Source organism: Papaver somniferum, unplaced genomic scaffold (assembly GCF_003573695.1).
Source record: "Papaver somniferum cultivar HN1 unplaced genomic scaffold, ASM357369v1 unplaced-scaffold_16, whole genome shotgun sequence".
In the NCBI taxonomy this organism is placed as follows: domain Eukaryota; kingdom Viridiplantae; phylum Streptophyta; class Magnoliopsida; order Ranunculales; family Papaveraceae; genus Papaver; species Papaver somniferum.
Window position 1 is genome coordinate 2,553,233 of NW_020625486.1, and position 15,799 is coordinate 2,569,031.

A 15,799-nucleotide genomic window follows, 5' to 3' on the forward strand; every position below is an offset into this window, starting at 1 on the left:
ATTAAAGGATCCTTACACTACGAAATTTCGTTAATTTAGTCATAATAATAAAAACTAATTCTCCTCCAAAGCAGAGATGTAACAATAACTATGGGCAGGTGACAACCTAATTAAAACGAACAAAAAGTTAATCACACAATCAATATTATCGTATATAAATATGATCTCAAACTGGTAAAATAATAACTGAAGAAATACAACTCAGTCTGGTGATTCAAATTTTCAAATACATTTAAAATGAGCATCTTATGAACTATCAATTTAGCTTTCTTCCCATAATGAAGGAAATGAGAATTGTATATAGGTGCAACAAATTTTTAATGTTGTAGTGTACCTTCCTGTACACTGGTTATGTTGCAATGTATCATCTTGTACACTGGTCTACTAAGTAAAATCTATGAAGTCCATATGTTGTAAATTCAAAATCCATACAGTAAATTAAGAAAAATCAAATCGATGAAATAAACATTAATGTTTACAAAAATTAAGCAACGAAAATAGAAGATTCATATAAATTACACTAGATTTTCACTAAATTAAGTTTATCATGTCCTCTCCTGTTAAATAATTACAACAAACAAAATTCAACTATTCATATCTTTAGATTAATCAGCTTAAGGTGAACAAATAAGTACCGAATTTCACAAAAGAAATCCAAAGAAGTCAAAATAATAAGAGAACTTATCAGATCTGTCCTAATGGTATTTTTCTATCTTGCAGTTGATGAGATATGAAAAACTAGAATTAAGTGATGAAGATCAGTAAGTACTCATAGTTTCAAAAGAAAATCGGATATAGAAATTAGGTTAACTTTCAAACATTCGAGTCTATATTCAGAAGAAAATCAGAAGATTAGTAAAACATGCATAAACTCCTACATCCACTATTGATGCACTGAGATAATCTTCTGCTACTTGATGTACAAACACACTTTATCTTGATGTTTAAAGATTTGTAGAGAGTTGCCACATAAATTGACGTTTAACTCGCCTCTCTTTCTCTCTGCAAATCTCAACATGAATCGCCTCTCTTTCTATCTGCAAATTTCGTCCAAGTTCTCAAATCTAATCTAAAATAAAAAACAGAATCGTTATTTGGGAGTAAACGATGAGAGAGTATTTTAGGTAGTAGAGAAACTTGGATCGGTTCCCATTTGGACTAACTCGTCTAAAAAAGGGTTAAACTGTTCACGGTTTTGTAAATTTGGACTAGCGAGTACTAGGCCTAAGGACGCTGGACTAGAGTGTCTAAAGCCCAGTAACTTAGGGATCAAACGTCAATTTCTAGTTTAAAGAAAGAAAGGCTTGGTCAACATGTCAAATGTACGAGGAGCTGCTTTTTTATTTAGGGTGGTTCTTTACGAACCGAGATTTTGGACAAAGGAAAACCCGTCGCCTCACAGTGGGTGGATCCTATCGATGGGAGAAAACAGGGGTGCAGGTTTTGGACTCACTCATTGTGAGTGTGTTTTTTTGTCGTGGTTTAAAATCACTGTTCGTTCAGGATTCCCGTTTTATTTTTTTGCAACATCCACTAACGTTGTGACACATCAACCAATTGAAACACTAGACAACCAAAAGCAGTCAACTATTTTGTGCCACCTGAAATGTTAGAAGTCGAAATTTATACACTATCATACACATCTTCAAATTTTGTGTAACGCCAACCATATATTAAAAATGAACTTCTTATTTGGCTTTTTTTTTTAAATTCCTAAGGAATCCATAAGAGGTTTCTTATAACTCCAATTGAAATTTCAAGGAAGTTCTAGAGGGTTATAAAACTCAAAATTACAATCCGAACAGGTCTAATTAATTATAAAAAAAAACTGAAATCCAAACATATCGTAGGTAATGAGAAAGTGAAAATAAATAAATTAATTAAAATGCTAGAGAATAATTAATTTACTAATTTGTTTATTTAGTATTTACATTTCAAAAAAATAAGTTTGTTTTATGTACTACTAGGGCTAAACCCGTGCCGTAACGGCACGATCATGCATCATTTTTCGTTATTGGAATCCGTAAAGATACAATTCTGATACTTTCCTTTGCAAGAAAACCTAAAATTAAAAAATTTCGTCGATGACAATTATTTGGTATCTTGTATGATAAGGGTATTAAACAATCATGGTGTAATAATTTAGCCATCTAAATCAAGATTTCGAATAAAAAATAATATCATTGGCGCAACAAAATAAAACCAACAACTATGACATAAAAATCCAAGCAAACAAATCAATATGCACTAATCACCGTTACAAAGACTTTCCACTTACCTTTCACCGTGGACTACATGAAGAGAAAAAATTCATGAATTTATGATTGTTGTAATTAATCGGAGATAAACTAATCCAAAAAATTGTAATCCGAACAATAAATGGCTTCAGGTAATAATATTCTCACAAAAGAATATTTCGGCACATGTGAGAAATATATGATTTTCAGAGTACTTATTGCACCTTGATAACACTACTACATGTTTTGTGCGAAGCCAAGTAAGATATTAGAATGTATCACTAAATCATACAATATCTTAGCCCACCATTTTTATGAAATGATCATACAACAATCTTTGATATTCACTGGAGCGACTACGTCATATCATCAATGGTCTTCAAATATCGCGTAGATATAAATTCATATGTGAGCTCTAAAGTTTTTTATGAACATTTTACCTCGAAAATCTTAACAACATTACACGTACTCTTGTCCGCTTGAAAGATGGCAGCGTAGAATCTCAAACCCATAAAAAAATTCAGAACCATTTTGCATAGACATTCTATATTGTGTTGTGAATAGAGATAACAATCAATCAGAAATACGATTATCTGTAATTTGAGTTCCAGCAAAAGACTTTCATAGCTGTTTGGTGTCTTTAAAGTTTGTTCGTTCATGATGCTAGTTAATAAACCCAACTACATCTATGAATAACATCAAAACATCAATTTGTTAAAAGTGAGGGTAAATTATGATGCACTAAACACATCCACTATATTAGTTATAGCGACCACAACCTTGAATCCCGCTGAACCAATTAAAAAATATTTTTCTTGAAATATTGTGTGCACTTCAAACACAAAATTATCAGAAACTTTTTCTTTTGGAAAACTTTAGTGTGAGTATTTATATTAGAACGAAGAATAAGAACAACGTCGGCAGATATTAAACAAAAGCCTCAAAAAAACCTATATACATGTATCAAAAATCCGACACTTCTCATTCCCTAATGTTTGAAACTATGTAAGTAAACTATATAAAAGGAATGTGTTATAATTGAAAAGGCTAATATTACTCCAGATATTATCAAGTGATGATTATGGATGACCAATTAGTTAATCTTTTGATGTTATTATTTTTACACGGTAGCCATGTTTGAAACAGAAAATCGCTTCAGTTTCTTATTCAGCTGACTTTGTGACCAAAATGGCTATGTTTTATTAAAACTCTATCTATTGTTTATCACAACTAATGCCTTATTTTTTGAGTTAAATGAACTAAACCTTATACTTAAATTGTAGAGATATATGTATTTCAAATATATCCATCGGTTTATACATATCATAACTGTTTGCGGAAACTCGATCAAGTTGATCCAAGTCTAAATGTTTTTGAGGTGTTGGTTAATAAACATGTCTTAGCCTCAAATATTTTAGTACTATGTCTGTAAGTAATACAATCCTTTAGGACAAATATAGTTAAACGTTAACCGACTCTTCAAAATCCTATGGGCCTATGGGTAGTAGAACACCATTTCATTAACTTCTTCAAAACAAAATAGTGTCCCTACTTCAAAAACAAATAAATCATCAAAGGTCTTTCACCAAATTTGTAATAAATCCGAAACACAAAATTACTTCAAAATCAATCAGATTAATCTTACAAAATCTGTTAGCTTCAAGAATTATTTTTCTCCCTTTGGTGATATAAATTATTTTACATTTACATAGATTTATGTCTTCCTAAAGTTTAATAATCTATAGTTCTTGATCCATTTCGTTTTTTTATCTACTTATCTTCTCTCTTTACCTATTACCATGAACTATTCCTTAAGCATGCATAATCATATGGGTCCAAGAGCATAGCTCAGTGGTATCCCATCAACTCCAGTATGGAGGAAGTCAGGGGTTCGATCCCCACCGTAGTAGAGGTTTGTATTTAATTAGTTGTATAGAGGGTTTCGGCGGGGTTGGGTCTGACAGTGGAGCTAGTCCAACTGGCTAAATTTGGGTAGGGGCCTGGGTCCAGCTTTAGCCTATCAAAAAAAAAATAATCATATGAAGTCGAGGAGAAATGGAAAAAACATAAATCAATTACAATTGATTCGCTTGTAGTCTTGTATATGGTCAATTTTTTTTTATTGGTTTCATCTTGTTACTTGCCCCGACCCGACAAATCTTAAAACTATAGTTATTGATTTATCTTCTCCCTAGAAAAATTTGGCCTTTAAAATTTATTTTAATTTAAAAAAAAAATTAAAAATAAATAAGGGCTTGCGGCGCAGCTTGTTGCTCACTTGCGTGCCATGTAATTATTTTTTATTAAATTGAAAAGAAACCCTCTCAATGGATTTTTCCTGAAAAACTAATATCAAATAAAAAAAAATTAACTAAGGGCAACTAAATAACCTTAAGACACCTTTTTCATCCCACTGCCCCTACTTTCTTCCACCACCACCACCATTAAAGTCGTCACTCTCCCTCTGTCTTTTTTTATCTGTCCTAATTTCTACTTTGGTCTATCTCTTTTTATCTGTCCGCTCTGTTTATAGACATACTTCTCCCTTAAACTATCAAATATACCCTTTATTTTTTATAATCATAAAATCATTTTTAATACTATAAATTTAATTCAAAATCTTAAATATTATCACCAATATATAAGGAAAAAACATACTCAATATATTTGTATTAATTGTCATTCTTTTTTGAATAAAAACATTTTTGGACAGTTATAAAATTACTAATAAAACTTCGACTTGTTCTTACATCCCGTTCTAATTATGGACTCCATAATAAAAGCAGTATAAGTTTGTGTTTATCTTCTTAAAATATTTCCTAAAATAATAATACTATCCAATTTATAATTTTTAATAATATTAATTTTAGTTTTGGTAACAACAAAACATTAAATAGGGCTAGTCAAGGGTTAGTCACGAAATTTTATAGGATTTCCTTAATATCTTGACAAAGTCAATTAGGACTGTTAATTTGAGGCGGGGGAGTATTTATTATGAAATATCAATAGAACATTTATTATTAAAAGTTAATTAAACTGATCATTTTACAACTGTATATTTAACTTTTCCAAGAATGAATCAATAATGGCATAAATTACGTATAATCAGGTTAGATTATTTATTGAAAATAGATTCTAGTCGAATTATTATGGACTTTGAAATAGAAGACCGAATAACAGGGGCATTTTTATACATGTACGATCATTTTGTAAATACCAATCTATAGTCAAATTATAACGTGTAATCTAAATAATCTTATAAGTTTCTCTCTAAGTTTTTTTATCAAGATGAAATCAAAATTCTATTTCCAATGTTATCTAAACAAATAGAAACGAAAAATTGTTTCTTTAAAAAATCACCTTTCTAGACCAAAAAGTTGTGAATAGATTGAAACCTCGACGACCTGTGGTAGCCAAATTCTAATCACAAAATATAGGCAATCCTAGATTTCAACCATGAGGTTATTGTAATCAATAAGATTATATTTGAAAAATATATACTTCAGCTAAATATACAACAAATGATATTCAAGAAAATGACAGAAACCGCAGACATTCATACATGAAACAATGTAGAAAAGAAAGGATTTTCTCAAATGTTGTTAACTCAGAGTAGTTTGACTGGTTACATATGTACGTTTTGGTGGATGAAGATTGAGAGAAAATTAAAAGAAGATTGAGCGGAACTATACTCTTGGATTTGAGTTTTTTTCCTTTCGCAATCTATCTCCCTTCCCATGCAACTTCATTTCTGATTTTTGTTTGCTCCAAAGTAAGGAATTAGAGTTTCCAAACCCACTCATCCTACCGAATGTGAGCGAGAGAATCAATTGTTCAGTTTTATGGAAGGTAGGTTTGTAATTTTCAGTTGATAAAATTTTTCCATTTTGATTTGGACTGTAAGATGGGAATAAGAGAATATGTAATGAATCTTTCTCAATTAAAGCTTGTATTTATGGTATGGAACAAAACCGTGAATTTACCTATTGAGACGAAAAATTAGGACCGGTCTTTATCTTTCCTAACTTAGCGAAGCTTCATTTTATAATACAGTACAAAGCAATAGGCAAAAAAGTATATGTAGGTAGGGTACATCCATTACCGTAACGACACATCTCGATAATAAGTAAATTTTTTTGTCTTGATTTTGACTTGTTCCCGTTTGTTTGTAGTATTTATCTAACGTGACATCTTGTGGTTTCTTTTTATTTTTTTGATCTTTCATGAAGTTTAACCGAGTTTATTTTATTTTATTAATAAGACGATCAACCACGACTTCTCATTTATAATGTTATCCATTTTGTAGATACAAAATTAACATAGCCTACTTCTACTAACCAACCGCCGCCACCACTACAAAACCATATATAATACGATTTGTTTCTCCACCACAACCGCCGCCTACCTCCCATTGGCCATTTGTCGTAATTCTAATTTTAAATCACAAACATCATACATAAAATTATGGTTGAACAAACTTATGTCGTTGATGAATTTATTCTGTCATACTTTTTATTGTTATATACTCTGTTGTATTGCAATTTATTTTATTTTAACGGTTAGAACCATGATATATACAACCGAGTGCTAAAGGTAGCAGGGTTACTGTTTAGGTGATCCGGTGGTTATGATCATTTTTTTTAAATGGTATGGTATCATCCTAAAAATATGATATTTGTGTTTATCAATCGTGATGACCAACTACATCTTTTACGATACAATTTTGCTTGTGTTGTAAATATACAGAACTAATGATGTCCATGACTATTCACCAACATCACCATCCATCGACATTTTTTTTCCACCACCACCAATATTGTCGCCTCCACCTCCACCACTTCTACCAGCCACTACTTCTTCCACTACTAACCACTAATTTCTATTGATATAATAATTTTTATTAAAATTATTTAGTAATGTAAAAATACATATTTATTAGATTAATTAAGAGGACATTTAGTGATGAAAACTTAATGAGACACTAATTAATAAAACACTCATAATGATTAATTTTAATTAGAGTAAACCACAATCATGGATTTAACTTTTCCCAGAATGCATCTTGGCCACTCTTTATCTAGGCTATGTTGTCCAAACTATGTTTTATATTCTAGATTTGTACATAAAACTGGCACATTATTTTAAAACGAAAGAAGTATCATTTTTATATAGCGTTTGTTCGGAGGATTGAACCGATTTTATCGATACAATCGACAAATAATAGAGTCGGTGGCGGAATTTAGGTCTGGTTTACCTCGGTTCCACCTATTTTAAGTTGGGTATAAATATTCGTAAATTTTAGACTTCATCCCTGTGTACGAAAATGGTCAAGCCTTTCTGGTGCTCATTTTCTAGCCCCGCCACCGGAAGGAATGCAGTCGTGAATGTACACGAAATCATTGTTAACGGATTTATCAAATACGATCGCCGCCCGTCCACAAATAACAGATGCAATCCAAAGGAGACACGTCAATAATTAAAATATCTTGTATTTTAATTTTTAATAGAGAAAAATATCTCCGGGATTTCTGTTCTCCAACCACTTTGTCGTCGTCATGAAAGGCAAAAAGTCAAGTACGTGGCATCTTCTACATCACTTAACACTTAAAAAAGACAACCCCTTTTTATCTGACGTGTCAAACTAAATCATTATCTAACTTGAAAATCTTTCTAACTCATCACCCCGTCCTTTCACTCCTAACCGTCTGATCAAACAAAATCTAGCTAATCATGTAAACAAATATAAATAAATAAAATCTTCTTTTTTGAGCATATAAATAAATAAATTGAAGGGATCTCACGACACTTTTAAAAATAGAGGCACATTTTTAAAACTTAAATGACAATATGTTTAAAGCCTCGAATCCCAAGAATTTTTTTTTATACCTGAAGAATTTGATGATACGAATTTCGAATTCAGGTCACTGGTATCATCAATCAGTGACCTTACTACTATATTGGAGTAACATTTACAATCCAAGAATGCTTTGAGGATATGCTTGTTTTCAAGAATTCAATATAATTTAAAAAAAGAGATTACGAAATGCCAAACCTCATCAACGGTGGATCTTAATTTTAGTTGTTGATTCAGAATTACGTATTCTGGAACGTGCTCGTTTTTTACGAGTAAATAGACTTTAATTACATAAGCGAATTCTCTCTTAATAAATAAATAATAAAACATGAATTAAATATAAATAGAACATTTTCAGTTTTTTGGTTTTTTCTTCACTTTACAGATAAGTCCTAGCTAGTAGTTCACATTAGCAAACCTCATTTTAGTGGTTTTTATTTAATCTCAAAGTCTTTTCTTCTTCTCTTCTTCTTCCTTTCTTCTTCCCTGGAGAAAGGAGATATTTTATTTTTTTTATTTACTGCAATATGTAGAAAATTAGTTCCTCATTTTTTATTTTTGTTTTTCCAAAGGAATGAAAAATCAAGAAGCTACCAGTGTAATATTGTTTGATTTAGTAGTTGAAGAAACTTTAAATTACTACTTCTTCAGATTACAGGAAGAGAGAGAGGATCTAATTAACTAACAACAAGCAGAAATTGGATTTGATGATGAGAGGAGGATCTGCTGCTGCTGGTGGTGGATACAATAAGTTGGATAGAGTTGTTGTTGAGATGGAGAAGAGGAAAGAGGATGCTGTTGGTGGTGGTGGTGGAGGCAATAACAATAATAATAGTAGTATGCCTTTTGTTGATAGAAGTAAAGTGAGAATTTTATTGTGTGACAATAATAATAAAAGCTCTGATGAAGTTTTTACACTTCTCTGCAAATGTTCTTACCAAGGTATTATAATTTGATTCTTACTTGCTTTATTGTTATTGATTCTTCATTTTTTTTCTTAGTTTTAAGTATTGATGATTAGTATCTGTAATCACTGTGTATGTAATTTATGCTCTCTGAATGATACTAGCTAGGTGTGGCATAATTTGAGCCAAAATTTCATCCATGGGAGATGTTTGTTACCCTTAAAACCATACAGACCTCAGCAATTGTGCACCTAAGCTATGCTAATAGATTAGCAAATTATTCGATTGGATGATTAATTAGTGCCAGGAGAATTGGAGATCTCCATTTAAGCGTATGGGTTAGGGAGATAGTTAGGGGATAATTATGCGCATTAGAGGAGACAGGTTCTTAAATTTGAATAATACTAGCTAGGTGTGACACAATTTGGGCCAAAACTTCATCCATGGGAGATGTTTGTTCCCCTTGAACCATACAGACCTCAGCAATTGTGCACCTTAGTTATGCTAATAGATTAACAAATTATTCGATTGGACAATTGATTAGTGCCAGGAGAATTAGAGATTTTCGTTTTAGCGTAGTTGGGTTCTGAAATCTTTGTTTTCTAGAACAAGCGCTAAACTTGAAGGTTTTAGAGTTGGCCCTTTCATCCATGTAAAATTGCAATTTTGGAGCCACTTATTTGTGGCGCAGCACTCCTGGAATTTCATGTTGCTTTTCTTTTGTAAAAATCAAAGTTGTTTAGAGTCTGATTTATATAGGTGACATTTTGTATAAAATTGTAGTATTTCAAGGGGTCGGTCTTCCAGAGGTGAAAGCGCAAACTTTAATCTTGTATTAAACTTAAAGAAGGATTTGTTGTCTGCTAATTCTGTTGACTGAGGTCTTGTACAATTTTACTTGTAAATAGTGCTTAACAGATGCTGCATTTGATACCAGATGTGGTGTAATGTCTAACAGCTTTTGTCAACTTGCCTTGCAGTAACATCAGCGAGGACACCCAGACAAGTGATTGATGCACTTAATGCAGAGGGTCGTGATATTGATATCATTCTCTCTGAAGTTGACCTTCCCATATCCAAGGGCTTGAAGATGTTGAAGTATATTATGCGCGATAAAGAGCTGCAGCGCATTCCCATTATAAGTGAGAAATTATTGATTTTTCCTCAGTCTACTAACTAATATTGGAATTGTTTCTAATTTCTCTTTTATTGGATTTTTTCAGTGATGTCTGCCCAAGATGATGTTTCTGTTGTAGTAAAATGTTTAAAACGTGGAGCAGCTGACTATCTTGTGAAGCCATTACGCACAAACGAGTTATTGAACTTGTGGACTCACATGTGGAGAAGAAGGCAGATGGTGGGTTTTCTTGACTCGATTGGTTTTAAATTTTGCTGATATAACTGTTCAAGAATTCTTTTGTTTCATGATATTTACAGCTATCTTAACTTTTCTTGTAGCTTGGATTGGTGGAGAAGAATATCTTAAGTTATGACATTGATTTGGCTGTGTCAGACCCAAGCGATCCCAATACCAACAGCCTAACTCTATTCTCTGATGACACAGACGATAAGTCTCGCAAGACCAACTATCGGAAAGATGATGTAAGTATTGCCTTAGAAACAGACTTCTGTTTCCTAGCAGTTGAAATTTTAGGGATAAGAGAAATATAATTTCCAATATCTGCCATATTTACCCAAAGCTCTTTTTTAATAGTAATTTTAGTAGTTCAAATCTTAAGAAAAGAGCATATTTACTGTTAGACGTGTTAATGTATGATATGAAATTGTGAATGCAAGCAGGAACCGTTAACTATTACCCTTGTGAACTGTGCTTTGGTGTTTCCCGACCCTTGTGAACTGTGCTTTGGTGTTTGCCGACAATAGTATTAACATTCTAGGAACTGCAGTGAACTTGATACTTTCAAATTCAAAAAAATGGTCTCTTTAGATCTGAGATTTTCTGTTCTGATATGCGCAGGGATTTGATGGAACAACCCATTAATTGCTTCTGCCTTAGTTGTATCTTTATGTTCTTGTTATGCTTTCCTTGCCAGTTCATTGCCACGACGTTCGCAGAGTCTCCGCTCAAGAATTCTTCAGAGCTTCAGCTGGATGCGCCAGGGCCTAGTGACCAGCGAAATGGTGAGTGTCAGTGACTTCTGCCCCGAGGTCTATTACATAGGCAAAGTTTGCACTGATCCAACATGCTACTGTACTTGCAATTATATTTTCCCTTTTGAAATTTATGAATTGTTGAATGACCTTGGTTTTTCTCCTTCAAGTTGACTTTTGGTATAGAAATTTTGTGGTATGACATTTCATTCTTGATACCCATGTGCATTTTCTCCCCTTGGAATAACATTTCATTCTAGATACCCATGTGCATTTTGACTTTCTTGCTTTTACAAGTTTTGGAAAAATAATGGTTAAATTTTATTTTACAGGACAAGTTTCAACAATTTTCAAGAAAAGTGGTCTTAAGTTTGGCAAGTCATCAGCCTTCTTTACATATGTCAAAACCGGTGCAACTGCAGACAACCGTTCGGTGGCTGGTTGTATGGACGAAAATGCTTCTAGATCAGTACAGCCAAGCGGCCCTAGCAGGGAATATACATTTCGGACATGTTCCAATAAACAACAAGGAAGTGATATCGGAAGGCAAGAAACCGGAATTTCACTGGAAAACTACTGTGTTAATGAAGTAATTCCTAGCAGAGACAATGTTCCTGGCATCACAAATGTTGGAAGGTTGTACACTCGTCACACTTCGTTAGAAAGACAAAATGAATGGAACACAAAGGAGGGTGGCAGTAGGACTATTGATTTTGGAAGGCAGAATACTCCTTTGACACCATTGAGAAATCAAGATGGCAGGATCTCGAAGGAGGAAGAGCAATCCTCTAAGCTTTTGTTAGCTCCAAGAAATGACGTTCAAGTTAATGTTTCTCGTGGACAGGGGCACCCTCCGTTTCCTTATTATTTGCCAGGAATGATGAATCAAGTCATGATACCTTCACCTGCTCAACTATATCAAGGGAACCTGCAAAATATGTCAAGTAATTGTACTTCAACATTGTCTCCTTGTATTCCTCTCCAGCAACACGCCAATGTACCTAGAATGGCATCCTTTCCGTATTATCCTTTTATGCAACATGGGCAAATGACCACTACACACATGTGGCCGCCAGTTGCAGGTGTGCCTTCAAGCGAAGTAAAACCAACTCAGGTTGAAAGAAGAGAAGCAGCACTGGTAAAGTTTAGACAGAAAAGGAAAGACAGGTGTTTTGATAAGAAGGTCAGGTACATTAACCGGAAGAAACTAGCTGAAAGGAGGCCTCGTGTAAGAGGTCAATTTGTGAGACTAGCAAATAGTATAGAGGTTGATTTGAATGGGCAACCTGCTGTTGATGATTCTGACGGTGATGAAGAAGAGGACGTGGATGAATAGGTGTTCAATTTTGATAGGACTGTTGGAATATCAGCCTATAATCATGCTTCTAAAACTTTATTAGCTATAAATCATGTTGTTCTTCATCTAAGGTTAATATTATACGCTGGTATGACAATTCATGCATCTGGATCATATATTCTGCATTTGTGTAACATTAAGATGAAAGTAGATTGGAAATATAAGTACATATCTTAGATTAGCTCACAACAGTTGAGGGAAAACTTAGAAATTTCAACTGTTTTCTATCTAGGTAGACAGACACTTTCAATACTATCCTCTCTTGTCCTTTGATGATGAAAATTTTTTTTTAATAAGAGCTAGAATGGAGTCCACTTCATGCTAGAAAAGACATGTGTCATTCAACCTTCCATCAAGAGTTGAAAAACAGCCTCGCATAGCATTATTATAACTAGTATGTCATTCTAAGTAGTCTAAGAGATACTTATCCTTATGTACCCTTGAACTTACATAATTAACATGAACTAACCTTAATCTTATTGATTAGGATTAGTATTAATCCAGTTTAAAGGAATACAAAATATGTTTTGTTGCTAAATCAATATAGAGACTAACATCTTCTACTTTGGGCAGTAACAAAACCTTTTAAGTGTAAGAAAACTTTACAAAAAAACATACTTGGATTAACGAGGTAGAAACTGTAGGTGGCCAACCCTATTTTTAGAAAATATAATCCTACAAGGAGCAACCATTCATGTATAACCTTATCCTCAAGAATAACAATACGCTAGAATTCGACTGTGAAGACTCAAACACCATTTTAAAGATGCGCATGCCATTTCCATAATCAGAAATCTAGACAGATTATTGTTCTTGAGTTAATCTTTAGGCATACTTACATAAAGGACAATAACCTTTTAATCCTCATATAGATCCCTTTATGCCTTAAAAAGACTTCCTTGTGATCTTAAAAATGATTTGTTAATATCTCTTTCAAGAGACTACATCATTCTTATGACCTCAAAAGAGATCTGCTAACGTCTTTTAAAAGACTACCGCACTCTTATGACCTCAAAAGAGATCTGCTAACATCTTTTAAAAGACTACCGCATTCCATTTTAACCTCAAAAGATATCTGCGAACTTTAGAATGCATCAATTAAGACATTACAACAAACACAAAAAACCAAGAGCAATCATAACAAAATATGTTGATATTCAAACTGAGATATTTAATTATTTACAATCAAAGTCATACGTCTATGATACATCAACAACACCCATAGAAGTTACATGCTCTTTAAACGCCTTAGGGTTCAAACCTTTAGTCATAGGATCTGCAAGCATATTATCAGTCGAAACATAAGAAATATCAATTTCCCAATTATTGATTTTGCGCTTTACCAAGAAGTATTTAACATCTATATGTCTCACTCTTCTTGTCCCTTGATTTTCTTTTTCAAAGCTAATTGCAGATTGATTTCCACAGTAAAATTTCATAGGTCTAGATATAGAATCTATAACGAAAACACCTTTCATAAAATTTCTCAGCCAAACTGCATGAGTCGTTGCTTCGTAACAAGCAATGTATTCTGCCTCAATTGTGGATTGAGCTTCAAAAGATTGCTTTACACTTCTCCACGAAACAACACCTTTAGCAAACATAAATACATTCCAGATGTAGATTTCAGCTTATCCGAACACATAAAGTCAGAATCTGAGAAACATTCCACTTCCAATTCATTAGATCTTCTGTATACAAGATGGAAATGTTTTTTTCTTTGCAAATAGCGAAGCACTTTCTTTACTGCTTTCCAGTGTAGTTCACCAGGATTTTTCTAGTAACGTCCTAAAACACCAACGACAAAACTAATGTCTGGACGGGTACAAATCATGGCATACATCAAGCTGCCAACAGCTGATGCATAACTTTAGAGTCTATTCGACTCCATTTTAAGTCCGATTTAGGACACTGCAGGCGGTTGATAATATCACCCTTCACGATAGGTGCTTCACTCGGTGCACAATTCTGCATTTCAAATCTCTGGAGTATCTTCTTGATGTAGGTTTCTTGAGACAAATCCAATAAACCTTTGTTTATGTCTCGATGTATCCGAATACCAAGAACATACGAAGCTTCTCCCAAATCTTTCATCTCGAAGTTGGTTGAGAGAAAATTTCTAGTGTAATGCAACATATGAATGTTGTTGCTAGCAAGTAAAATATCATCAACATACAGAACTAGGATGATAAATTTTCTCCCACTAGTTTTCAGATATATGCATCGATCAACTTCATTTTCTATGAAACCGTAAGATGACACTACTTGATCGAACTTCATATACCATTTCCTAGAAGCTTGTTTCAGCCCATATAGATATTTCTTCAAGCAACATACTTTTCCCTCTTGATCTTTAGATGTTAAACCTTCCTGGGGTACCATATAAATCTTCTTATCTAGATCACCATTCAAGAAATTTGTTTTCACATCCATTTGAAACAATTCCATGTCGAAATGAGCTATCATTGCCATGATAACTCTAAATGAATCTTTCTTGGAAACAGGAGAAAAGGTTTCTTCATAATCAACACATGGTTCTTGAGTAAACCCCTTCGCAACAAGTCTCTCCTTTAATCTTTCAATACTCCCATCAGCACTACGTTTGATTTTGAAAATCCATTTACATCCAACTGTTGTTAAACCTTCAGGCAGATCCACCATATCCCATACTCCGTTCTTGTCCATTGATTATAATTCTTCATCTATGACAGGAAGCCAAACATGAGAGTTCTTTCCAATCACTTCCTGTGAAAATGTCAATGGTTCTTCCATACCGTCTATAACTCCATCTGATTCCACCATGAATGTACTAAAACCAGGCTTGACGACTGCTTTTCTTGGTCTAACAGATCTGCGCAAAATTATTTCTTCTTTTCCAACGGCTTTAGACGATTATGGAATGTCAATTGTTGGTTCTTTATGAACTTCGGATCCAGCCAAATCTGTAGGATCCTCTTCTTCAAATACAATCTATCGAGATTCACTACCACTGATGTTATCATCCTCTAGAAACTTAGCATGGTTAGTTTCAGTAATTTCGAAAGGCTTAGATGGACAGTAAAATATGTAACCCTTTGATCTGTTCGGGTAACCAACAAAAAAAAACACTAGTAGTGCGAGAATCAAGTGATTTTGCTGAAGGGTTAAACAGCCTAGCTTCCGCTGCACAACCCCAAACATGAAAATGATTTAGAATCGGTTTCCTACCTGTCCAAAGTTCATAGGAAGTCTTCGAAACTGCTTTAATAAGTACACAATTTAGAATGTACACTGCTTTTTTTAGAGCTTCTCCCAAAAATGATTCATGTAATGTAGAATTACTCATCATAGTGCG

General features: G+C 33.4%; 1 protein-coding gene across 1 annotated transcript; it reads left to right on the forward strand.

Moving 5' to 3' along the window:
• Window positions 1-8,548: 8,548 nt before the first annotated feature.
• Window positions 8,549-12,652, forward strand: LOC113337419 (two-component response regulator-like APRR1). Its single transcript, XM_026583092.1, has 6 exons — window positions 8,549-9,033; window positions 9,977-10,138; window positions 10,220-10,353; window positions 10,455-10,598; window positions 11,051-11,138; window positions 11,441-12,652. The coding sequence occupies exons 1-6, from the start codon at window positions 8,799-8,801 to the stop codon at window positions 12,442-12,444; spliced, it is 1,767 nt and encodes a 588-aa protein (XP_026438877.1). The 5' UTR covers window positions 8,549-8,798; the 3' UTR covers window positions 12,445-12,652.
• The last annotated feature ends 3,147 nt before the right edge of the window (window positions 12,653-15,799 follow it).

Bases quoted from the DNA above. Each gene is read 5' to 3' on its own strand.
- LOC113337419 (XM_026583092.1), top strand. From the start codon at position 8,799: ATGATGAGAGGAGGATCTGCTGCTGCTGGTGGTGGATACAATAAGTTG. The intron at 9,034-9,976 runs GTATTATAATTT...CTTGCCTTGCAG, and splicing joins CTGCAAATGTTCTTACCAAG to TAACATCAGCGAGGACACCC. The intron at 10,599-11,050 runs GTAAGTATTGCC...TTTCCTTGCCAG, and splicing joins CCAACTATCGGAAAGATGAT to TTCATTGCCACGACGTTCGC.